General features: G+C 43.6%; 1 protein-coding gene across 1 annotated transcript in view; it reads left to right on the top strand.

Annotated features, from left to right (window-relative positions):
• SLC7A10 (solute carrier family 7 member 10) overlaps positions 1 to 25,117 on the top strand; it is a 72,000-nt gene that overhangs the window by 36,167 nt on the left and 10,716 nt on the right. Inside the window, exons 2-8 of the mRNA XM_066584184.1 lie at positions 1,251 to 1,455; positions 3,602 to 3,753; positions 7,302 to 7,427; positions 8,324 to 8,477; positions 9,692 to 9,815; positions 9,908 to 10,011; positions 16,818 to 16,914. Coding sequence (XP_066440281.1) covers positions 1,251 to 1,455; positions 3,602 to 3,753; positions 7,302 to 7,427; positions 8,324 to 8,477; positions 9,692 to 9,815; positions 9,908 to 10,011; positions 16,818 to 16,914 — 962 coding nt within the window. The remainder of the gene's footprint in view (positions 1 to 1,250; positions 1,456 to 3,601; positions 3,754 to 7,301; positions 7,428 to 8,323; positions 8,478 to 9,691; positions 9,816 to 9,907; positions 10,012 to 16,817; positions 16,915 to 25,117) is intronic.

The raw sequence follows: 25,117 nt of genomic DNA, 5'->3' as shown, positions 1-25,117 counted from the left end.
CAGGGGGTGGACTATTCCTCCACACCTGAAGAAAAACACTTCAGATCTTACGTGATATCCTGTTCTAAAACACATCTTGGACAGGATAAACCATCACGAATTAGAGAAAGTATTCTCCTTGGAAGTGTTATACACAAAAAGTAACATCTTAAGTACACGTTGAGTGTCCAAAATTCCAAAATTGTGGGAACAAAACCACAACTTGGATGAGTGCTTGTGTCGTGCCCAGTGTGTGTTGTGTATTTTTAAATAAATTTTATTAGGATTATCATTTTAATTCAAGTCACTAAAACTGAACCCGTATCAAAAAGTTCTCCAATGCCACTGCATGCTGGAAGGAAAAGTCAAAAGATTCAAAAAATTGTGCAAAAATACAGCAGATTTCTTTATATATGAAGTGACATACAACAGCCAGAATGACATGTAAAGATTAGAGATGAGCGAGCATACTCGCTAAGGACAATTGCTCGAGCGAGCATTGTCCTTAGCGAGTACCTGCCCGCTCGGAAGAAAAGGTTCGGGTGCCGGCGCGGGTGAGCGGTGAGTTGTGGGAGTGAGCAGGGGGGAGAGAGAGGGAGAGAGAGATCTCCCCTCCATTCCTCCCTGCTCTCCCTCGCTGCTCCCCGCCCCCCGCCGGCACCCGAACCTTTTTTTTCGAGCGGGCAGGTACTCGCTAAGGACAATGCTCACTCGAGCACTTGTCCTTAGCGAGTATACTCGCTCATCTTTACTAAAGATAGATCTGCTTTTCAAGTTTTTATTGCACCTTACACATGTTCAATGAACGGCCTTTGGTGACACTAGACAGCCTAAAACTATAGATCTCAACTGCATTGGTACTGATAACAGAGGATATGCCAGGATGCATATGGGTAGAACTGGACTACCAGTTTAACATCTGCTGTGTTACCAACAAAGCCCACATCCAACATATATAAGATGCATTAAAAGCTTAAAGAGTTATTCTGTCCCTTCATGCTATTCTGGTGGGTGTATGTCCATTCATGTACGAAGAAATCCGCTTTAGTTTTGCACCATTCTTTTTTGAATCACCCTGTACAGCCATGCTTCTACTCTTATGTCTTTTCCCCTCTGTCTACACCCTAAACAGCAGAATAATATGAGATACTACAAAAAGTTTAACACGACTGTGTATATTAGTTCCATGGTACACTAATATATTCAGAGTACATTATTGTTATAATGCTCAAGTCTGATATACCTCTTCTGTCTGTATTCTTCTGTTGAAGGTAACATTATAGGTTCCGGTATCTTCATTTCTCCAAAAGGTGTCCTAGAACACAGCGGGTCTGTGGGCTTGGCGTTAATTATCTGGGTTGTTGGTGGTGGTGTATCTGCCCTCGGGTCCATGTGTTATGCAGAACTCGGAGTCACAATTCCTAAATCAGGAGGTGATTATTCATATGTCACTGAGATATTTGGTGGGTTAACAGGGTAAGTACTAGAGAAATATCAGTATGAACTTACTTTGTGCAATTGTACACTACATTCTTACATTCCCACAAGTCAAGTTGCAACACTTATGGGATATGAATAAAGCAGAGGAGTAACTAGATGAAATAAGAACCAGATTCCCACTTCCTCCTCTTGGAGTCAATGTAATCACATTAGGGGATTTCACACTTAACTAATATAATGTAATTGTAGGAACTGCAGCTTTTATCAGCAATGAAGTTATCCTGTTGTACATACAGTGTATATTGTTAGCCTCCTTTCATTCAACACCAATACAGCACCCTGGTTATGAGCTGGATAATAGACTTACTGAAGTCACAGCTCTGCTTGTAACTTGTGGTTGATACTTTGTTCTTGGCATGGAGATAGATGGAGGAAGCAAAGGACCTGCTAATGTTTGGACAGATGTGGTTAGAGGACAGACTGCAGTGGCCCTGGCCTTGGTGCTGAAGTGTAATGCCGTGCAGTATATGATACACAGTTGTTGTCATCGGCTCTGAAAAAGGGACACTGCTCTCACATTACACTCCTCCAGACCCATTTTTCCTCCTGGACATTGGCAGTATATGTATTCAATATAGTATAATGCTCTAGATGTAAAGAGCGATTATCTACTTTACGGATTTTCTTTAGTCCATTGTAAAACGTGGTCTAAAAGAAAGACATTTCTGTGTTCCTTCATTCAGTCTTGGTATAATCGAGGTTTCTTGGAAAGAAATAAACTTACATTAGTGTTATTTATGAACTGATGCTATAGGTTGGAAACAACTCATACTCCTCCTCCCCACCTTCCCCAATATTTCCACGTTATAGGGGCTTTACTTTTTTTTTTTAATAATGCTGGAAACACACACTTCCATACATTGTGCCCAGAATGGTATTGCAGGCTCTCATAAAGTCTGCATAAAATGCAAGATTCTTAGTACATATGTTGATCAACTCAAGTGGGCCCATCCGCTAGGTACCTGTACAATAAGGTTCACCTGACGTAGCAGATGGCCCCACATGCTTTGATCAAAATGTGCACTAAGAACCTTGCATTTTTATGCAATTAGTATAAACAAGAGTCGTGCAATTATATTCAGATATTATGTATCTGCATTCTGACGCACATGTGTTTATGGTACTACAAAATAAAACCCATACTGCCCTATTTCTTTAGTTTACCTATCCAGCCACTAATTTGACTTCCCACACTCCTACTGAAATGTTATTATTTGATTCATCAACTATGACAACCTCTTTCTCATTTTTAAAATAGCCGAAGTTTGTCACATCCACTTCCTTCTTACAAGCACCAGTAAAGAGTAGTATGACCTTCCTAATTAACCCTTTGCAATCCAATTTTGGATTCAGGGTTTCCTAGGGGGCTTTCTCTTATTGCCTTTATACAATGGCGCCATCTGCTGGCTAGAGCCAGTACTGTGGTATGTGACATGCTGGAGAGGCCCCCCGACAACAGAGCGGCCGGTAATCTACAGTAGGAATACCCTGCTGGATGTTTTCCGACATGGGAGCTGTACAGCCTTCAATCAGAATGTCTTTAGACGTCAGCCAGTGGATTGGAAAGGGTTAATATTGCTGATGAAAAAAATAATTATTTTTGCCAAACACAAAAATGTGCCTGTGCTCACAATCGTTCTTATTCTTTCAGCCTGAAAAGTATTAGATCTGTTAAAGCCACAGTTTATACTCCAAGCATCATGAGAGCCACGTGCGCCCCAGGATGGGATTGCTAACTCCTAAACTCCTAATTAGGGATTGTTCACAGATCTGTCATTTAACAATTCCTATATAGAGAATAATGCTGTTGCTAAATATTGTTCAGTTTTCATGGTCCCTTCTCAAGAGATCATTCGAATAACTGGGTAGAATATTGCATTTATATTAGACATCCAGTAATGTAAATGTATATAGGGCATCACTTCCAGAGAGGCAAGGGGTTGTAGATTATATGTACTTATCTTAGGTAAATATGGCATTATATAATTTAATTCTACACACCAAAGTCTCCTTTTCATGAGCAAGTGGTTAGTGAAAGGTACACGTTTATATATGTGAATCAACCATAAGAGCAAGGTCTTGCAGATGACCCCTGACCCTCGCTCCTTTCCTGTCCTTCCAGCTTTCTGCTGCTATGGAGTGCAGTTCTCATCATGTACCCTACAAGCCTCGCAGTCATTGCACTGACGTTCTCAAACTACGTCCTGCAGCCCGTATTCCCAGACTGCATCCCGCCATATGATGCCACCAGGACGCTTTCTCTGGTCTGTTTGCGTGAGTATGATCCGGGGATTATCATGGCTGAGCTCAGAGTCATGGAAGCATAAAGGGAAACAATTTTGTTAATTTGTTTTTTATACCTTTAGTGAATTCTTTATTGATTTCCTATATTTGGATTAAACAAGAATAGTAATATTAGGGATGGTAACTGATCTATTATGCTCAAAGATGCATAAATACACAAATGAACTGAAACAATGGTTGGGTATAACTCAATTTGTAATGCAAAGCAGCTACTGGATAATCAAGGTGTTAACATTGTTGTTTGCTATGAAGTCTCACTACACTGCAATAACCTTCTGCAGGGCAATAATGGGGATGTTACATCTATGTTAGTTAGGGGTAACTAGAAGGTGAACCAAAGTGTATATTTCCTGCTTAGAAGGCCTGATCTTCATGCTCACCTAGGCCCTCCAACCAACTACCACGGACTTCACATGCCACTGTATAAAATCATTATTAGAGATGAGCGAGCATACTCGCTAAGGCTAACTACTCGAGCGAGTAGTGCCTTAGTCGAGTATCTGCCCGCTCGTCTCTAAAGATTCGGCTGCCGGCGCGGGTGACAGGTGAGTTGCGGCGGTGAGCAGGGGGGAGAGAGGGATCTTCCCTCCGTTCCTCCCCGCTCTCCCCCGCTGCTCCCCGCTAGCAGCCGAATCTTTAGAGACGAGCGGGCAGATAGCACTACTCGCTCATCTCTAATCATGATGTTTTATTATAGAATGTATATACATTTCTATAGCAATATTGTTCCATCACTTTTTGCTTTCTGATGTTGTTGGGCGGACTTTGGACCACACTTGCATTTACCGCCAATGCATCTTCTATTGCCAGCGTTCACTAGAACTACTGTGCTTCCAAAAATAAGACACATTTTTGCACCAAAAGAGGCACTAGGTCTTATTTTCTGGGATGTCTTATGTTACTTACCTTGCTCTCCAGAGCACTGGAGCGGTTGCTGCAGTCCTTGGCCACCCACTTAGGATCACTTTCTTGTTACGGGATTCATAAATCCCACCTCCACAAAATTATGTCTGTCATTATTCTTCGAGTGTCGCATTAATTGGTTCTTCGAGCGCTGCCGCTTAGCCAATTTATATACCGCCTCCATGACTTGATGGCTTGGATTGGTTCTTTGAGTGCTGCTTAGCCAATCAATTCATCGCTCAATGAACTCATGTAATGGCAGTGATTGTTTTTTCAAGCGCTGCATTGATTGGCTGAGAAGTGCTCGAAGAACCAATCACAGCCATTGCTTTGTGGAGGCGGGATTTATGAATCCAGTAACTAGGAAGTGATCCTGTTTGGGTGACTGAGGACTGCGGGGACCGTGCCAGGGCTCTGAAGAGCAGAGTGGGACCTAGACCGAGTCTCCTAGGTAATGCATTCCTATTTTTTAAATATTTTTGTGGTAGGGATTATATTTCAAGCCTCCCCGAAAATTCTTTCAAATCAGACTAGGGCTTATTTTGGGGGAAACATGGTACATAGGCATTCGCATCTTGTTTTATTTTCCATTCTTGGGATCCAGATCGGTGTTATGACTGGATTCAGATTTAACCATGGGCCAGAACCATTGCTTTCTGCCCAAATTATTCTCTCTGGCGTAAATGGCAGAAATGAACTCTAATTAAGCATTACTGGTCTTCCTTTGAAGGGAAGACTATAGTTCCATCCCAGGGATTCATCTGAACTCCGTTTTCGGGGATTCAGCTATAACCCCGGGATGAAACTTGGGTATGTAAGAAGAAATGAGATGTGAACAGCCTCTTATATGTCAGTTATGTGTCTACAATTACATTTTTTAACAAAAAAAAAAAGAAGCAGACCTCTGCAGACCTTCGAGAAAAGATAAAGATGTAGTGAGCTCCTCACCCCCGCCACGTACAGACCAGACACCCGCTACCTTACCCCAGATAATGAACAGGTATCTCATGCAATATTCCATTCATGGTGTCCCTTTAAAACACCACATACTGTAGCCCAGCAATGTTATTGTATTTGCAATAAGGCGTTCTGTGTGCCCTAATTTATATACTGTTAATGACATTTACTCTAGATGTGCACAGATGGCTGCTGCTATTAAGGCCTCAGATGGCGAACCACAGCATGGCACGTCTGTCCATCCACTGTTATTGCCATACTATAGTAATTGAATATTGCATGTTTTTTCTCTATCCGATTCAGTAGGAAGCTAACAAAAACAACCTTATGTGGCCTTATAGAATTCCATTGGTGCCATACAATTCTTTGTACAGCTCGGAGCTCGTACATAGACATAATACATTCATGTCCTTGAGCTTTAAAGGCTGTGGTAACTAACTGTGCAAATGTATCCCTTCTGTGTGCTACACATATTTACCTCTAGATGGCAGTCATATCAAGGAAATCATTCTTCTATAGAAAACCATACTGTGCATTCCAGTTACCTTTCTAGGAAATATCCCATTATCCCTGCTCATGCAGTACTTTCACTTTTTATTTTAGTTAAGGGGGTGTTCTCATTTAAAAAAAGAAGCCATCTAATCACCATGTCGGATCTTTCTCACCCCTAGCGTGCAGCTATAAATTCCTAGAAAAGCCACAGCCAACCAAACATTGTTTTACGCATGTACCATTACATTCACATAATGTGAGGCTGTTCACAAGAGCAGCTCTTCGTTTTAGCACATAAATAGGGTCCCAAGCAGGGGTATCCCCTCTATAACATCCCTAAAACCAACCATAAGTCTATCAGTCACCAGGAGGCCACATGCCTTTCTATGCCTCATCCCCTTATATGTCCCACCCCTTTTTATGGCCCATCCCCTCCTATGCCCCACCCCTCATATCCCCTTATATGCCCCACCCCCTTTTATGACCCATCCCCTCCTATGCCCCACCCCCTTCTATCCCCTTATATGTCTCACCCCCTTTTATGGCCCATCCCCTCCTATGCCCCACCCCCTCCTATCCCCTTATATGGCCCATCCCCTTTTATGGCCCATCCCCTTCTATGCCCCACCCATTTTCCTTCAACAGTGGTGAGCATCGTGTAAAATAAAAACAAATTGAACAGAATCTGCTGCCTTATGTTGGTGCCAGTTCCTTTATAAATTCACCACTTTATGCTTAAGAATAAAAGAAAAAGATTACCGCTATACTGGTTACTGTTAAAATCGGCAAAAGTAGCTAATCAAATGTAAAGAACCTATGTAAAATAACCAAAAAGATTTTAAAAAGTCAATCATATACAAACATTCTTACACAAAGCTTATAATACATAAGACAGCCCATATCATAACACAAGAAGCTAACAACTACAAGTCCCAGCATGTACATTATGGACATTGGTGATTAGCCAATGGTAATTTCCCTTCTGCCCAGCATTGGCTTAGCTATGGGAGATGCAGAGCTTGCACCTCGCTTCGGTATCTGAGAAGGCCCTAATGTAATAGACTGTGCTGTCCTACCAGTAAGTTCATTGTAGTTCTGTAGAAGATACTACGGTATCACAGAAAAAATGATTTATGTATTAAACTCACTCATCTGATCTATTGCAGTACTCCTCACATGGGTGAACAGCTCAAGCGTCCGGTGGGCAACACGGATCCAGGACATATTCACTGCGGGGAAGCTTCTAGCATTGGGCCTTATTATAGTCGTTGGGTTTATGCAGATATTTAAAGGTACAACATTTTCTATTGCTTCTGTTCGTAGTCAGGGCTTGTAAGGGATAAGCTTAGATTGGTTGATGTCTTGTGCTATATCTTCTATTGATGATCCCTGAGGGCTCAGTCACACGGGCGCATCCGCACCCGTACACCGGCGCCGATGTGCCCGTGTGACTGATAGTGTACCCTTTAAAACCCAAATAATACAACCATACAGTGTCATTACAACATCGCCAGACAGCTGCTTAAAGCAGGTGCAACTGCCTTTCTATAGCTTTGAGCACCAAGTGTGGGACTGGGGTTGCAAGCTCTGGGGGTTCAGGCAATTACCAATGGTGCCCCCTTCAGTAAGGAGCAGAGATGCGCCCTTTATAACCACACCCCTAAGGCCAAAAATGGACCGAATTATGCCGTATAGATTACAGTACCTATATAATTAATTGAGCCTATGCTGTACCTCCGAGTGCCCCTGAGGCACACAAAAGTCTTTTCTCCTGTATTCTGTGAGAATATGGTAGTCAAATCACAAAGCACCATTCACTATGTGCCATATTGGGGATCCTCTCCCAGACATGTTGCTTCTAGAAGAGGATGCAGTGCCTTAGGTGCCATCACACGGTCCATAGTGACTAGGCTTTCCGCAGCAAATACAAAGCTAATCCGCAGTGCCCAAAACTGCACCAGTTTTGACTTCAGTGCTCACAGCGAATATGATCGGTGCGAAGGGACCCTTACAGTGCCATGACAAGTGCCCAGGGGTCCGTAGTATGAAACCACAGGGACTCCATGGGCGACCGCTCTGGATCTGTTCACTGTGTGCATGAGCCTTGCTTACTAATTAGGGATGTATTCGCTTCAGATTACTTACTTGTACACAGGAACATAAGAATCATTTATCTTTGCATCTCCAGGACATTATGAAGAACTAAAACCCAGTAACGCATTTAATTTTTGGAAGACCCCCACGGTGGGACAGCTGGCGCTCGCCTTCTTGCAGGGGTCTTTTGCATTCAGTGGTTGGAATTTTCTGAATTATGTCACAGAAGAACTGGTTGATCCCAGGAGGTCAGTTTAATATTACGGTAATTCCTGTATTTATTGCCATGTGGTTGAGTGAGGATTACTGAAGACCAAGGTCAGGCTGCAGTCTGCATGGGGCTCATCAGATGAGAGGATTCTGACCGTCCGCCCAACATGCATACAGAACATGCAGATGGCCACTTTTAATTGCAGAGCGCTGCGTAAAGCAGACAGCTTAAACACCATTGATTTGCATTGGGGTATTCAGGAATGCATTTTTTTCATGCGCATTAAAAAAAAAATAAAAATCACAGACCAAAACTGCCAATTAACCCCTTCAGTGGCAGGTTTATTATTACCATGTCAGCGCAGAAAGCCCCAGAGATTTTCCTGAGGTAATTCAACATGGCAAACGTGTACAGTGGCACAATAACTGAGTGTCCTGGTCAGCATTTCAGCACTAGAGCTGTCCACAGAAATCTTCTGGGGTTTAACTGCATGGTCAGTGCAGCAAGCCCCGGAGATTTTACGGGCGTGCCACTAAAGGGGTTAAGGTTGGCTTCATACAAGCGCCTCTGAGTAGTGAACTAGGTTGATTTGCACACAAATAGGCGCATTGTATTGTACTTTTTTGTGCATGTGGGCGGGCCCTGTTCATATGTGTGCGTGACACATCCCTGTCTTGACTTACAAGGCTATTTAACTTAATGAGGTCCAGATGTGTTCTCTTTTTCACTGAATGGCGCAGCATATCTGGCATGTTCTTGCATATTGCACTCCCATTTGCCCCCACTTCTATGGGGCCGGAAAATAGAGCAGGTCTTATTTTTTTGTGCGCAGAAGAAGTGTACACACGAAAAAGGACATGAGAACGAACCCATTGAAATCATTTGGGTCTATTTTCTATGTTTTGCACATAGAATTTTTGTGTACGCAAAACCGCACGCAAATATGTCCGTCCGAAGCCACCCTGAAGTCAGTGGGACGGCATAAATATGATACATGTGTATTCACTGCATATTTACGCATGAAGAATCTATGGGACCTTCTTTCATTTTTTTGCACAAGTGAAAAACGCAGTGAAAACGCGTGCAAAAAAACTCCAAGAAGGTTCACATTCACAGTGAATACGCACAGTCTTGGTTTTGCGTAGATCTGCAGGTAAACCTACCAAGTTCTCGTAATGTAATACAAAAATAAAAAGTTTAAAGACAAATTCAATGTCAAAAAAATCAATGTAATGCTGTTTTCTCCTCTAGGAATCTACCTCGCGCCATATTCATCTCCATCCCGCTGGTGACATTTGTCTACACGTTCACCAACATAGCCTATTTCACAGCTATGACACCTGAAGAGCTGTTATCATCCAACGCTGTGGCAGTTGTAAGTAGACCCTTCCTCAGCTACATTCGGCCAGTCTGCACTATGTTCCTCTCCATATATTTTCAGCCTCTTCCCCCCTTCTGTTGCTTTAGACTTTTGGTGAAAAGTTACTGGGATATTTTTCCTGGATCATGCCAGTCTCAGTAGCGCTGTCTACATTCGGAGGGATTAACGGATACCTCTTTACCTCATCAAGGTTGGATGCCATATGGTTGACCATTGTAGAGTTAGCATCTAACATCCTCTTCTTGCGCAATCAGTAGTCAATCTTCAATAAACCTAACTACTATCTCTCGTGATTTCACAAGGCCGGGCTGTGCTCTGTCATTAGTTGTACCCCCATTCTCGATATTACCTACCTAAGCTTCACAACTGTATTGATTTTGTCAGTAAGTGATTCCCCCGAATACACAAAAATATATTATTTCTCGTTGGGCAAAAGCCAATATGGCCACCATTGCACCCAACTAGGTATATGTACCCAGCATGCAGTGTAAGGGTGACTACCCACTAGTGTTTGCGAATTTGCTGCGTTTTTTTTTTCCAGGTGTCTATGGGACTTTCTAATGTTAAAAATGCATTGGGGCAAAATCGCAATTTACTGCGAAATTGCAATTTTGCGTGATGCGATTTTAACATTAACAAGTCCCGTAGACCCCTGGAAAAAAAAACGCTGCGAATTTCGCAGTGAAAAAGAACTGTAGTGGGTAGTCACCCTAAAGGCGGCAGAATCATTGGATGACTAACCTTTTGGGAATGCTCTCATATACTTATGAACACTTGTAGCTTACACACGGGCATATTTGCATTGCCGAATCCGAAATGGGCGTCTGCCTCTGGATTCCGCAGCAAATACCGTCCATAGTTTGCTATTGAAAAGCACTTTTTCCTACACATGAGTGGAAATCAATTGGGATTTTCCGCTCGCAGAGCAAAAATTGCAGCATGCTTTATTTTTCTGCACGGACGGCTTCCATTGAAGTCAATGGAGGCCATCCGACCCGCAGGCCTTCCGCATTTAATATTGCGTAAAGGTCGCAGGAAAATCTGTACTGCGAATATCTGACGGCTCACTGGCCGGACCATCTGCAGTACAGAAGAAAGAAGAAATTGACAGGTATGCAGGGTCACCTGCAGGGTACGGGATCCCACATTCGGAATCCGACCCGGTCGTGAGCAGCCGGCCATAGTCAGTCGGTTTCCATATTGCATCCGTTTTTTGTTACACAAGGATAAAAAAAAAGCTAGAAACTCAATATCTGCCCTATTTTGTGTAAAAATGAATAGCTATTTTTTGCTGTTTTTATGTTGCTAAAATGCAGATAATAAAAAAAAAATTATAAATACGCACATGTGAACTATGATAAAAGGGAAAATGCCTTTTTTAGTTCTTCCCATTGATGTCTATGGGCTAACAGTGGCACCCAGATGGGTCTGAAAAAAAATATTGCATATAAAAAATGGAAGCACGAATAAAAGTATTTAAACGTATCGCCATCATTTTTTAAATGATAGAAACTAAATTAATGGGGGTCTGTCATAGGCAAGGGTGAACAAGTCCGGACCTTCGTAGTGGCCCAGCATTCTCTGCTGCTTCAGTGTCTGTCTGGAGATGAAGTTAGATGTATGCCATCTATTTTTCATGTCCCCAAAAAATCTGAAACAAGCCCAATTCTTTTTTCTGCATCTTTAAAAAAAAAACGGGCAGCTCGCAAGCTGCACACGGATGGCATCCATATGCTGCCCTATTCTCTGCGTATTGATTTGAATGGGCAAGCCTCTTCCATACAACGGATAGGGCTTGTGTATGCGTGAGTTTTGTTCATGCAGTTCGTGTTTGCATGAAAAAATCCGGTAGTGTGTTGCACCATAGAATAATATGGGTTCATATTTTTGCGTAGTCCGTTTTTTTAATGTGATTGTTCCCAGCAAGACAAAACCAGGTAATCTTGTATATATGATACTTTATAATGGCTAACAAAAATACATGATGTTACATGGAGCTTCCGGACCTCTCAGGTTCTGCTTCAGGCTAACATGAAATAGATCCAAAGAGGCATGCATATTTATACACACTTATGACACACATACGTATGACAAGGCACAGACATGGATGTGATTGGTTTGCACTTAACCCTTTCTAATCCACTGTCTGACCCTCTGAAGACATTATGATTTAAGGCTGTACAGCTTCGATGTTGGGAGACATTTGTCGGGGTTCTCTTACTGTATATTGCCAGCCTCTCTGCTGTCGGAGCCTATCCAACATGTCACCTCATGCAGTACTGGCTTTAGCCAGCAGATAGCGCCGCTGTGTAACATCAGAAAAAGAGTAAGCCCCCTAGGAAAACCAGGATACAAATTGGATTGGAAAGGCTTAAAGGAATACTGCAATAGAAACCTAACCATTTTCAACTAGACCCTGATAAGGGAGTGAAAGTTTTATGGTCCCTAAATTACTGTTGGGGGAATCACCAGGCCAGGAGTACTGAAACAGAAACACGAACATCTTTAACTAGACCCTGATAAGGGAGTGAAAGTTTTAGGCTGAGTTCAGACAGGATTTGTAGCGGAAATTCGGTGTGGAATTTCTGTGCGGCAAATCCGCCCGCGGCTCCTAATCCCGGGATTAGCCAGCCAAGTGGACGAGATTTTACAAAAATCTCATCCAGACGGGGCGGTCAATCCGTTGCGGTAAAGCAGGGCAAAGCCGGCGATGCGGTGTGAAATTGACAGCCGCAGCATGTCAATTCTTTTTTTTCCATTGCAGCCTCACTCCTCTCTACGGGGAGAGAATGCCGAAACGGTATCGCAGCAGCCAAACCGCTCCAAAACCCGCGGCAAAATGCCACAGGTTTTGAAGCTGCAGCTCTCCCACGAAAATCTTGCGACTTTTTGGTGCAGCCAAGCCGTGAGATTTCCACCCTGTTGGAACCCAGCCTTATAGTCCCTGAATTGCTGTTGGGGGGATCACCAGGCCAGCAGTCTTATCTGGGCTATAGATGTATTATACCTGCCATTAAAAGGTATCATATCTACAGGATTACGTGGTTTCTCTTGCTGGGAACAATCACACTTTACTCTACTGGCTAACACAGTACAAAAACTTTGTTTTTTTAATGGACATGGACGAAAAAATCCTAGTGTGCCGAAGGCCTAAACTGGCTGCCGCTCAATGAATTCTTGATGTAGGAAATGTACAGGTCCGCATCGTGCCGCAATGTACAAAAGCTGTAGCGACATTTCCTGGCCAGAGAATACAACAGGACATAAAGCCAGCAGTTGTATCTATTCTTAAGCAGCCTAGAAAAATAAAGTCTTTCACTTCATCTAGCATAAATGCCACTTTTACTTACAGACTATAACTAGGAAGATGATAATTAGCGCTTAGCTGCTGCCTTATGAGCCTCATCAGTTACACAGTGATCTGCGCCACGATTCCTGTAAATATTCCCACTAATCTTCCTGTTTTAATATAGCGCTCTAACCTGATGAACGCAAATTGTGAGCTTCCACTTACAGTATTTTGTATGTTACCGGCAATCATCGCCTTGTCAATGCACTGATTAACTCAAATGCTAATTTTCCTTAAAGGTTGTCAGCCACCTAAAATGCATATCATACACCAACCATTATACAAGACGTGGGATTGGCAGAAAAGTGGAACCGTTTCTGCTCTTCCCAGCGACACCACTGCCTTGTAATTGGTTTTTGTGCAGCGATGTATGGACTGTGTTCTTGCTGGTCTGCCCCATTGCTAATGACTGATGTCTCGTACTTGTATTGTGGATGACAGCGGAGGCTCGCAGGGGGTCATGCGCAGTACAGGTTTTTTCTTTTTTTGAATTTCCTGCGCCGTTGCTTAGCGATGACACAGATACTTGCAACCCATACGCAATATTAATTGCGTATGTGCTGTGGGTCAACGGCCGCCCGCGCAGATTCCGTGGAAAAATAGAGCATGCTGCGATTTTTTTTCCGCTCCCAGAATACGCAATTTGTATCCGCGAGTGAAGGAAAAATTGAAAATGCATGCCTTTCAATGCCCGCGTTTTACCGTGGAAAGTCCAATTACGGAATCCGCAGTTCAAATCTGGTCATGTAAGACCGGCCTAAATTAGCAGAAGGGTAAGAGTTGTGTTTTTGAAAGGGGACCCAGATCAGACCAGCAAGAAGGCAGTCCATAGGACTGCTGGAAAGTAATTAGCATAGCCCAAGCAAAAACTGCAATTTCAGGGCAGTGGAGTCACGGAGAACAGAGAAGGTTTGGCTATGTCAATGCCCCATCTTGTGAAATGGTTGGTTTATAATATACATGTTAGGTGGCAGGCTACCTTTAAAGCTTTTGTCTGCCATTACAGACCATTTTACATTCTTCTTTAACCTAAATAGGTACCAAATTATGTGCTGAATATTATTGGAGCTCTGGCACTTGGAATGTGAAGCTGCCATTAGAATGAGTTTACTGCACACCGTTTTATTACTGTGTTCCATGTATAAACAGTATGGAGTTAGCTCCCCCTAGTGGTGGCAAAAATGTTATAGAATCACATCATCAGCAGATTGGATGTACACATGCATTGAATGTCTCAGGAAGGGGGTCAGAGATCGCAGTCACAATAAAGTGAAACTGGCAAGTCCACTAAAATAATTCCCCAAATTTTTAACCGAACACACAGCCCCTTCAATGCTCTCTCTAGGGGGGGAACATGAAGCGCTGTATTAGGAGACAGATTATATTAATCAGCACATGATTCTGGACCCTAAAGGGATTGTACTATGAAGAATATGGTTCCTAGTTACATCCAGCTCTTATTAAAAAAAATGTTTATATCCTCAGATATTCCAAGATTGAGCGTTAGAACAGCGTCAAAAGGACAGCGCCACAAAATAAAGTATCAAAAGCAAAAAGTGATGAACACCAAAATCGGACTCACCTGGTGTAGACAGTTAGACCCAGGGAAGGGGCAGCTGTCACACCTGTAGTCCCTGCAAGCTAATAATGCACCACTTCTTATGCCCTATGGGGCATCCAGAGAAACCAGGAGAGGGCAGGAAAATCTCCAAATCCACAATGGAGATTCGGTGTAGAAATTGTACTCGCAATTTCTGCGCGTTGCAAGAAGCAGAGAAATCATACATTAAAAGAACCCATTATTTTATGTTCACATGGGCGAGCGTGATATTTCCCCGAGAAACTCAGATCGATATTGCGATTTTTACTGTGACAGGTTATTGAGACGGCGTATAACAGTTGGGTTTTCACACCCGGATGATATACACTGCTCCTCTCTGCAAGGGGAGGAGGCAGAACAGAACTGGAGCTAGTGCCCCTCTCTGCCCCTTGCCACTGTTTGCAATAGGAGGGGGTGGGACAGGGGTGGAGAGAGGGTTGAGAGGGGGTGGGAGCTCAGTGCATTAGCTCCCGTCCCGCCTCCTCCCCTTGCAAAAAGGGGCAGCATATATCGGCCTGGTGTGAAAACCCGACCGATATACACCCATCTGAATAAGCCCTTAATGCGTTGCAATTTGTGAGAAACTTGCATTGTTGAATGCATGTGAAAAACACATGTGTTTTTAATAGGAGAAATTAGAAAATCGCACTTATGATACTCGCATGTACGTGCGAGTGCAATGTGAGCGAGTCCTGATTACTTGTCCTCGCCCACTGGGCAAGATTTCTGTGGACTCGCAGAAAATACAACATGATGTAATTTTTCTGGCATCATTGCAGCAAGAGTAAAGTCGCACATGTAAATAGACCCACTGAAAACAATGGGGTCTATTTCAGTGCAAGCGTTGTGCGTCTTGCAATGCACAAAGGTCATGCAAAAAAATTGGCTTTTGTGAATGCATCATCATGGGGGTAATATACAGGAACAAGTTTTGTCTTGCAGCGATAGTTTTTTTTATTTTAACTATTGCAACAACTTGCATTTTTTTCACATATCATGTACAACAATTAGGACATGCAAATGTATGTCAGGGCTCAGTCATCCGGGCGCAGATGTGCCCGTGTTACTGCACGAAGAAGACGGCCGCACTGCAGGTGCGGACGACTCTCCGCACCACCGGAAGAAAGAACACATGACCGGCAATGGAGCCGGTCATGTATTCTTTCTTCCGACGGTGCGGAGAATCGTCTGCACCTGCAGTGCGGCCGTCTTATCCTGCAGTAACAGGGGCCCATCGGCGTCCAGATGCACCTGTGTGACTGAGCCCTCAATGTACAGGCAATCCACGTATGGGACTCACATGGCCAGCTGTCTACATGGTGTTTGATGCAAGTTGCATCCAAGCTTCTCGGGCACAACTCGGACATATGGCTAGTGTGTCGGAGGCCTTATATTGCTTATCTCTCTGCTCCACTGGGTGTGCGGAGAGATCCCTGATGCGGCACGTTGGCTGCTTCTGAAGCTGCTGTAAATTTTTTCTGCAGATGCTGAGCAAGTGCAATTATCATGCTGTCTCGCTCTCTCAGCATCTCTTCTATAAAGTAAAGGCAGAGACGATGCCGCAGCTACAGAAGCAGCCGTTTCACCGTGCCAGCGATCCCTCCGCTGACCCAGTGCGGCAGAGAGAGGTCAGAGAGTGCGTGACCGCCTACTTGGCTCAGCACTGTCACCACTTTGGAAAATTGTTTGCAGAAGACACAAAAAGGCTTTTTAAATGTAACAGCAGGTGGCGCTATTCTAACATTAGTTCTGAAATGTCTAGGGATATAAACAGCAGGTGGCGCTATTCTAACATTAGTTCTGAAATGTCTGGGGATATAAACAGCAGGAGGCGCTATTTTAACATTAGCCCTGGAATATCTGAGGATAGTATCTTTTTTTTTTCAATACATGTAAATACAAAAAGTGTTTAATTATGGGATGGATGTAACTAGACACATTATTCATGGGACAAAATGCCCCGCTTTAAAAGGTGGACATTCACTTTAAGAATCAAAGACTTCTTGGGTGCTGTAGGGAAAAAATTTCTCTCTTGCTCTTTCCACAGGCTATGCTTCTCTGGAGCCCGAGAAGGCCACTTGCCCAGCTTACTAGCCATGATCCATTTTAAATATTGTACCCCAGTGCCTGCTTTGCTGGTTTGTGTAAGTATGTTAATCATATTACTACATCTTTAATGATTTTGCATTGTGTCCAAATCATTTCCTTTGTTCATACTCATTTGTATAAGAATGTCACCATTTCATTAAACTATATATAGATCGGACACTCCCAATTCTACAAAAAGTTGGGACACTGTGTATAATGTAAATAGAAGGGAAAAATACAATGATTTGGAAATCTCATCTAACCATATACTATTCACAATAGAACATAGAATGCATATCAGAAGAAGGAAGGGAGACATTTTTCTATGCCATTTTAAAAAAATTACTTATTTAGAAACTGATGGCAGCAACGTATCTCACAAAAGTTTCGTCAGGGCTGTGTCTACCATTGTTTAGCATTTCCTCTTTTTTTTCAACAATCTGGGACAACATTCCCCTCCCCAAACTCCAGCAATTGGTCTCCTCACTTCCCAGATGCTCACATTCTTGTCTGACGGAGGATTCTTGCTGCTCAACAGTCCGGGGTCTTTGCTGCATATTTTGTTTTTGGAATGCAACAAATGTTTTCTATTCATGAAAGGTCTGGACTGCCGGTTCATCCCCTGGACTCTTCTTCTGTGAAGCCATGCTGTTGTGATGGATGCACTATGTGGTTTAGCATTGTCTTGCTGAAATATGCAAGGCCTTCCCTGAAAAAGACGTGTCTGGATGGGAGCATATGTTATTCTAAAACCTCTACATACTGCTTAGCAATGCCTTTCAACATGTGTAAGCTGCCCTTGCCATAGGCACTAATGATACCCCATACCATCAGAGATGCAGGCTTTTGAACTGTGTGCTGAGGACAAGTTGGATGGTCCCTCTCCTCTTGAGTCCATAGGCCATGACATTCAGGGTTTCCAAAAAGAATTTCAAATTTTGATTCATTTGACCACAGACGGGTTTCCCATTTTGCCTCAGTCCATTTTAAATGAGCTTTGGCCCAGAGAAGACGCTGGTGTTTCTGGATTGTGTTATTATATATGGCTTCTTCTTTGCACGATACAGCTTTAGGGCGTATTCCCGTGGCATAAAAGCATCCAGCTGGCAAATATAGTGCCAGGCGCTTTTACGCGGGCAGCAAAGATAGTCCTGGAACTATCTTTGTGCCGGAATATGTCGGCCGCAGCATAGGCTCCTATAGGAGCCAATGACAGCGGCTGGAGAAGGGAGGTGGGAGGGAGTTTAGCAGCGTGACTGCTAAACTCCCTCTCCCTTCTCTCCTCCTCTCTCCTCCCTGTGGCTGTTTGCAATGGGAGGGGCGTGGGCAGAGCTAAGCTCTGAAACCCTCCCATCGCTGGCTGCAGACAAGGGGTGGAGAGGGCAGGTGCTTAGCCCCGCCCACTCCTATTGCAAACAGCCGGAGGGAAGGCGAGAGGAGGTGAGTCAGCGAGGGGGAGGGAAAGGACAGGCAATGGCATTGCAGCCTCGGCGTACATGCGCCGGGCCCGTGCCATCTGAACGGGCTCACGTGAAAACACCTACGCTCGTGAGAAAGAGCCCTCAACTTGTATTTCTGGATTGCATGGCAAACAGTGTTCACAGACAATGATTTCTGGAAGTATTCCTGAGCCCATGCAATAATTTACATTACAGAATCATGCCGTTTTAAATGCAATGCCGCCTGAGGGCCAGTGGATATTGAGCATTCAATATTGATCTTTAGACTTGTTCATTCTGCACATGAATTGCTCCAGATTCTTTGAACCTTTTGATATGCTGTAGGTGATGGGATATTCAAAGTCTTCACAATTTTATGTTTAATAACATTTTTCTGAAATTGTTCCACAATTTTTAGACGCAGTGCTTCACAGATTGTGAGACTCCCACTATCTTTGCTTCTGAGAGACTCTGCCTCTCTAACATGCTTTTTTATACACTCAGGTAACTTAGTAGAAAATTGACCCTCCAGCTGTTTTTCATTAGTACCACATACAGCCTTTTGTCAGGCTTCTACCAACTTTTGTGAGATGTGTTGCTGCCATCAATTCCTAAATAACTTAATTTTTTACAATGAAATGGAAAAATGTCTCCCTTTCACCTTCTCATATGTGTTCTGTGTTTGTGTCAATAAAATATGGTTATATATGAGATTTCCAAATCATTGCATTCTTTTTTTCTTTACATTTCTTTACATTTTACAGAGCATCCCAACTTTTTGGATTTAGAGCTGTATAAATCAATTCGATTTTGATACAATTTTTTATTTTTTCAACCTTGGGCCCTGCGATTGGGACCTTATTAACTACCTAAGACATGCGTGGATATTGATGTGACACTACCCGGTGGGTAAAGCACCTGATACTATTATTCATCCTACTGCCTTGGCACTAGATGTGGGATTGTATCTCCCAAACCTAATCTGTGTGTTTTATCATATACACGTTCTATCAGTACACTGTAAAACAATAACAGACCTAAGTCATTGAATTCTGGCTGCTAAATTATTGTAGAAGTGTTCTGACTGTCTCGTTAATCTGAAATCCATGCACATGGAACAAAAACAACCAATAAGGGACCTTTCACACAGGTTAAGGGCGCATTCAGACGACCGTATATCGGCTGGGTTTTCACGCCCAGCCGATATACGGCATCCCTCTCTGCAGGGGGAGGAGGCTGGAAGAGTCGGGAGCAGTGCACTGAGCTCCCGCCCCCTCTCCGCCCCTTGCCACCATTTGCCATGGGAGGGGGCGTAACAGGGTGGAGCTAAGTTCCAAGGCATAGTTCCGCCCCTGTCCTGCCCCCTCCCATTGCAAATAGTGCCGAGGAACAGAGAGGGGGTGGAGAGGAGGCGGAAACTCAGTGCACTGCTCCTGGCTCTTCCAGCCTCCTCCACCCGGCAGAGAGGGACACTGTATATCGGCTGGGCTTGAAAACCCAGCCGATATACGGTCGTCTGAATGCGCCCTAATGCTGTTGTGTTGCAGATTATACACTCGTGCGGAATATTCTGCCCCAAAATCTGCACTGCTAACATGCAGATTTTGGTGCAGAATTGAAAATAGCAGAATTTTGTTGGCAATTCCACATCAAAATTCGCAGATTCAGGTACAGAATTCAAGGTCCGCATATTCCGTAACGCTGTTGCAAAATATTCTGTCTTCTGCGAAAAGTCGCTAAAGGTACATTTATACAACACATACATTTCAGTATAATTTATGGCAAAGTCCGCATGATTTAAAATGTTAGTCAGATTACACCCTGTGTGTTGCAAAGGGTGAAATCAGCAGTGAAAAGCCAAAGCAAAGATTGATATGCTGCGGACTTAAAATCCACACTGCATGCCAATTGACGCACTGTTTTTAGCAGCGTGTGGATCAAAAATCTGCATAAACATTGCATGTGAACCTACCCCCTCAAGGTATGTTTGCACGTGAAAGATATACTGCGGATTGTCCACAATTTGCATTTGTTTGCCGTGGTTTTGGCGTATTTTGCTCCGTCAATGGTTAAAATTTACTTGCAGAATTATGACTTAAGAAGTGGCATGTCAGTACTGGACGCAGAAACGTGATTTTTCACACCAGAATTCCGCACATGGATTTTGCCTATTGACAGCACAAATTCCGGATGCGGATCTGCGCAGATTTTGATACAGTTTCTAAGGCCTCGGTCAGACGACCGTTTTTTGCCGCGATTTGCGGATCGCATGTCGGATGCGCATCCGCAAATCGCGTGACCGGGGCCGAAAAATCGCCCAAAAAATCTGCTGCTAGCAGCGTTTTCGGGGAAAAGGCCCCGATCAAAGGAGCGCTGTCCAACCCATTGCAATTCATGGAGCGCGGGATGAATTTTCGGGAAGGGCTTAAAAATATAAGCCCTTCCCTGAAAAGCATCCAAAAATGTGTGTAAAAAAAAAAAAAAAAAAAAATATATATATATATATATATATATATATATATATACATACTCACCTTTCCGTGCAGCCGGAGTTCAGCCGCGGACGGCCGGCAGTTCTCCTGAACTGCTCTGGGTCGTATTCAGCAGCCGGGGATTTAAAATCCCCGCCTGCTGAATGGGCTGCCTCTGATTGGTCACAGCCCTCACCAATCAGAGGCAGCTCTCACTCACCCATTCATGAATTCATGAATGGGTGAGTGCTGCCTCTGATTGGCTCAGCGCAAGGACCAGCTGAGAGCTGCCCCTGATTGGTCCCTTATATTTTTAAGCCCTTCCCGAAAATTCATCCCGCGCTCGCCGGCAGCCCATTGCTTTCAATGGTGCCGGCTGTATTGCCGGCTCCATTGAATTCAATGGGCGAACATCATTCTTCTCTGCCACAGCTGTTACAGCTGTGGCAGAGGAGAATTTTTTTCTGTAGTATATGTTCTCACTGGGGTCGGCGCTGCTGACGCCGGCCCCGTTGAGCGCATATAATAGAACACAAGGAATCGCAGATCGCAGATAGGCGCGATCTGCGATTTCTTGTGTCCTATAATTTATCGGACAAGTGGAAAAGCGCCCATGTGTCCGATACCATTGCAAAGCAATGGTTCTAAAAGATTGCAGATCGCATGCGCAAATCGCGCGAAGAAACGCCCGTCTGACCGAGGCCTTAATGTGGAATTCACAGCATAAAATACCAATACAAATTCCACTGTGTGAAAATACCCGAACATTGTACAGGAAATCCACACCAAAAACCAACCGTTTGGTGCCAATTCTGGTGCAGATCTGTAGCAGGCTTCACCCAGTCAATTGAATTGAAGGGCTGAAATCTACTCTGGACCTGCACTGGATTGGCGGAAGATTTTCGGCAATAAATCCATACCAAAGGGCTTTTACCCACTTTTTTTCGCTGCAATTTCGCTGTGTTTTTTTTTCCAAATGTCAATGGGACTTTCTAGTGTTAAAATCATATGGCACAAAAATCACAAGTTTGCGTTTCTGCGATTTTTGTGCGATGCGATTTTAACATTAGAAAGTCCCATTGACATTTGGGGGGGAAAAACGCAGCGAAAAAAAAAACGCTAATAGTTAAAAGCCCTTTGGTATGGATTTATTGCCGATTTTTTTTGCAGCAGAAAATCTTCCGCCAATCAACTACGAGAAAACATATCTAAAGCTAATTTCAAACGGGCGAGCGCAATATTGGACCTTGAAACTCAGCCCAATATCGCTAACATTCAGTTCACCCGCGGATGTGAGGCGTTCTTCTTTAAAAACGCCTCCCATTACTTTGGGTAAAGTAGCGATCCTCCAGAGAAAATGCGCAAGGAGTATGCTGTTATTTCTGCCTACACCGTGGTGCGGTACCTAGAATAATCGCTCTTGTATAGGACTCCATTCAAAAGAATGTGCTTTATATTCGCGTGAGATTTGTGCATCTTGAAACGCACAAATTTTACATAATTTTCTCACCTATGTGAAAGCGGCCTAAGGGTCATTTCACACTGGAAAGTGCGATTTCCACACGGATGCGAGGTGTTTTTATATCAAAACCAACTCGCACCACTTCGGGAAAGTAGCGGCTGAGGATCGCAGAGTTTCTCCCATTGTCTTCAATGCGGAAAACTTTGCAACTAGGGATGAGCGAGCGTACTCGCTAAGGACAATTACTCGAGCGAGCATTGCCCTTAGCGAGTACCTGCCCGCTCGGAAGAAAAGATTCAGGTGCCGGCGGGGGGCGGGAAGCGGCAGGGGAGAGCGCGGGGGGGGGGGGGACGGAGGGGAGATCTCTCTCTCTCTCCCTCTCTCCCCCCCGCTCCCCTCTGCTCACTGCCACAACTCCCCGCTCATTCGCACCGGCCCACGAATCTTTTCTTCGGAGTGGGCAGGTACTCGCTAAGGGCAATGCTCGATCGAGTAATTGTCCTCAGCGAGTATGCTCGCTCATCTCTACTTGCAACGCATCACACCATGTGCACCTATGGGAGAACAATGTCATGCGAGAGCGCGCAGAGGCGGAACATATTGCGATGCAAGAAAATATTGCTCACATATATGCCCCTTTCAAAAAAAATGGGGTTCATATTCGCAACGCACAAATCTCATGCGATCCTCGCGGCCGTGTAAAAAAGAGGCGTATGACCCTTTTTAAAATATGTTTTTTTGTGAAAACTCTAAAATGGAAAACTCACTTAACATCTTCCATCACACAGTTATGTGTGCGACATTTTTACTGACTTGCAAGAAACATCATAAATTCCATGCATTTTTTTTACATTTTTGTCATGTTTTTTCTCCCCAAGCGTATTTTTCCTGTCTGTGAAAAAAAAAACCTTAAAAACATATCTAGATCATACAACAGTTAATTCCTTATGGCCTCGGTCAGACAAAAATAACTGCGCAAAAAGATCGCCCCTGCGTATGGAAACATTTTGTGAATGAAGCTAAAGGCGCTATCCAGATTTGCGCATGATTTGCTCTTTCACATGTCCCATGGTGCGTGCTGCATGTTAATCCAACTCCCACAGAAGTCAATAGGAACTCCTGCGCAAAACGCACCATCTTGGCGGGGGTCTTCTTTCTACGGCGTGGACATTGCGGCAAAAAATGATTTGGTAACTTTATTCCCTGCGTCAGTACGGTTAAGAGGATACTAAAGGGAGACCGTTTTACTTTTGTTGCACTACTTTTAAAAAATAAAACATCTTTGAAAGAAAATAAAATTATTATTTTCTGCCGCCATCTTCTGACAGCCAGAACTTTTTTTATTTGCCCGCCATATAGTTGTGTGAGGGCTTCTATTTTGTGAGATATCCTATATTTCTATTGGTACCATCTTGGAGTTTGAGTGACTTTTTTTGATAGCTTTTTTTTTTTAATTTTCTTAGAGACGGTGTGACCAAAAATACACAATTCTAGCGTTTTTTTTTCTAATGACATTTCTCATGCAGTATAAATAATGTGTTCCTTTGATCGACTGGACACAACAATCCCAAATATGTTTTTTATTTTTTTTATTATTAATATGGGAAACGTTTTTTTTTTAAATTTTACTTTTTTTATTTTTAAGTAAATAATTAAGTTTTTTTACATTTTTTTTAAGGTCACTTTTACAATTTTTAAGTCTCTATAGATTGTTTATATTACCACAGTAATTAATTATACCGCATTTTGACAGGCATTGTAGGGTGGTCATTTGGGACCCCCGAACAATGACCGATGCATTAGAACGTTAACAGCAGTGATAAGCATTAGCGGCTGTTTGCTGTCACAGACCGCCGTCATTCGCCTTGTAAGGAGCGGCATCGGCTCGCTATCCTGCTCTGTATAAACCCCACACACCGAGGACGTAAATGTACGCCCTATAGTGCCAGGCTAATTTCACGCGGGCAGATGTGGTATCAGTCCGATATCGCGCTCGCCAACATGCAATTTCCGTGTGAATGCGTTTATGTGTTACAACCACCTTGCATCACTTCAGGGAAGCGGCGGTCTTCCGCCGCAACTAAAAGAGGATCGCTGTGCGATGCTGCGCCAGCTCCATTGAAAATGGGCGAAGCGATGCGTTCCGAGGGAACGCCCAAAAGTAGGGCATGGGCCGTAGGAAAAAAAATAAATCACTCCTATGTAGGACTCAATTCATGAGGGTCATATTTTTGCGTCGCGTGATTTTCTGTGCCCTGTGAAAATGGCCTCAAGGGGTTAAAAAAATGCCAGGAAAATGCCTCAAAAGCACTAAATAATGTACGGTTTATAATGGTTCTCATGACTCCCCGCTGTGCTGCGGCTGACATATGAACACGGCGCCTCATGACAAAAACCGTGTGCCGTGTGTGAAACCACTCATGTACTACACCAACAGGAGCTCCCTGAGCCGCGGACACTTACCGCAGCCGTCCTGAGGTAGATTACTGGTATATTCCCAGCTGGGAGGTTTGCGGCCTGCTGCGTTTTCTCCCAGACACGCCTGCACTATGGCGGCCGCTCCTGAGAGGATTCTGTGTGGTAATGAGGAACTCCACAGCTGTCATGTCTGCCTCAGTCACAGCATCAATCCTGTCAGAAAACAGGATCACCCACAGCAGCCAATCAGGTCACTGCGTTCATGTTACTATGCAGGTTTGGAAATGTAAGCTGAACCCTGATTGGTTGCCGTAGGCAACTGACCTTCACTGCCAGCTTATGGCCTCCACAGGGGCTTCTTGTGCGTCTATATATATATATATATATATATATATATATATATATATATATATATATATATATATATAATGATGTCTCACAGGTGATTTTGTAGATTTTCTCACCGCTT

Source organism: Eleutherodactylus coqui, chromosome 11 (genome assembly GCF_035609145.1).
Source record: "Eleutherodactylus coqui strain aEleCoq1 chromosome 11, aEleCoq1.hap1, whole genome shotgun sequence".
Classification (NCBI taxonomy): Eukaryota; Metazoa; Chordata; class Amphibia; order Anura; family Eleutherodactylidae; genus Eleutherodactylus; species Eleutherodactylus coqui.
The sequence above is the reverse complement of the archived record's forward strand: the minus strand, read 5'-3'. Positions and strand labels throughout refer to the sequence as shown.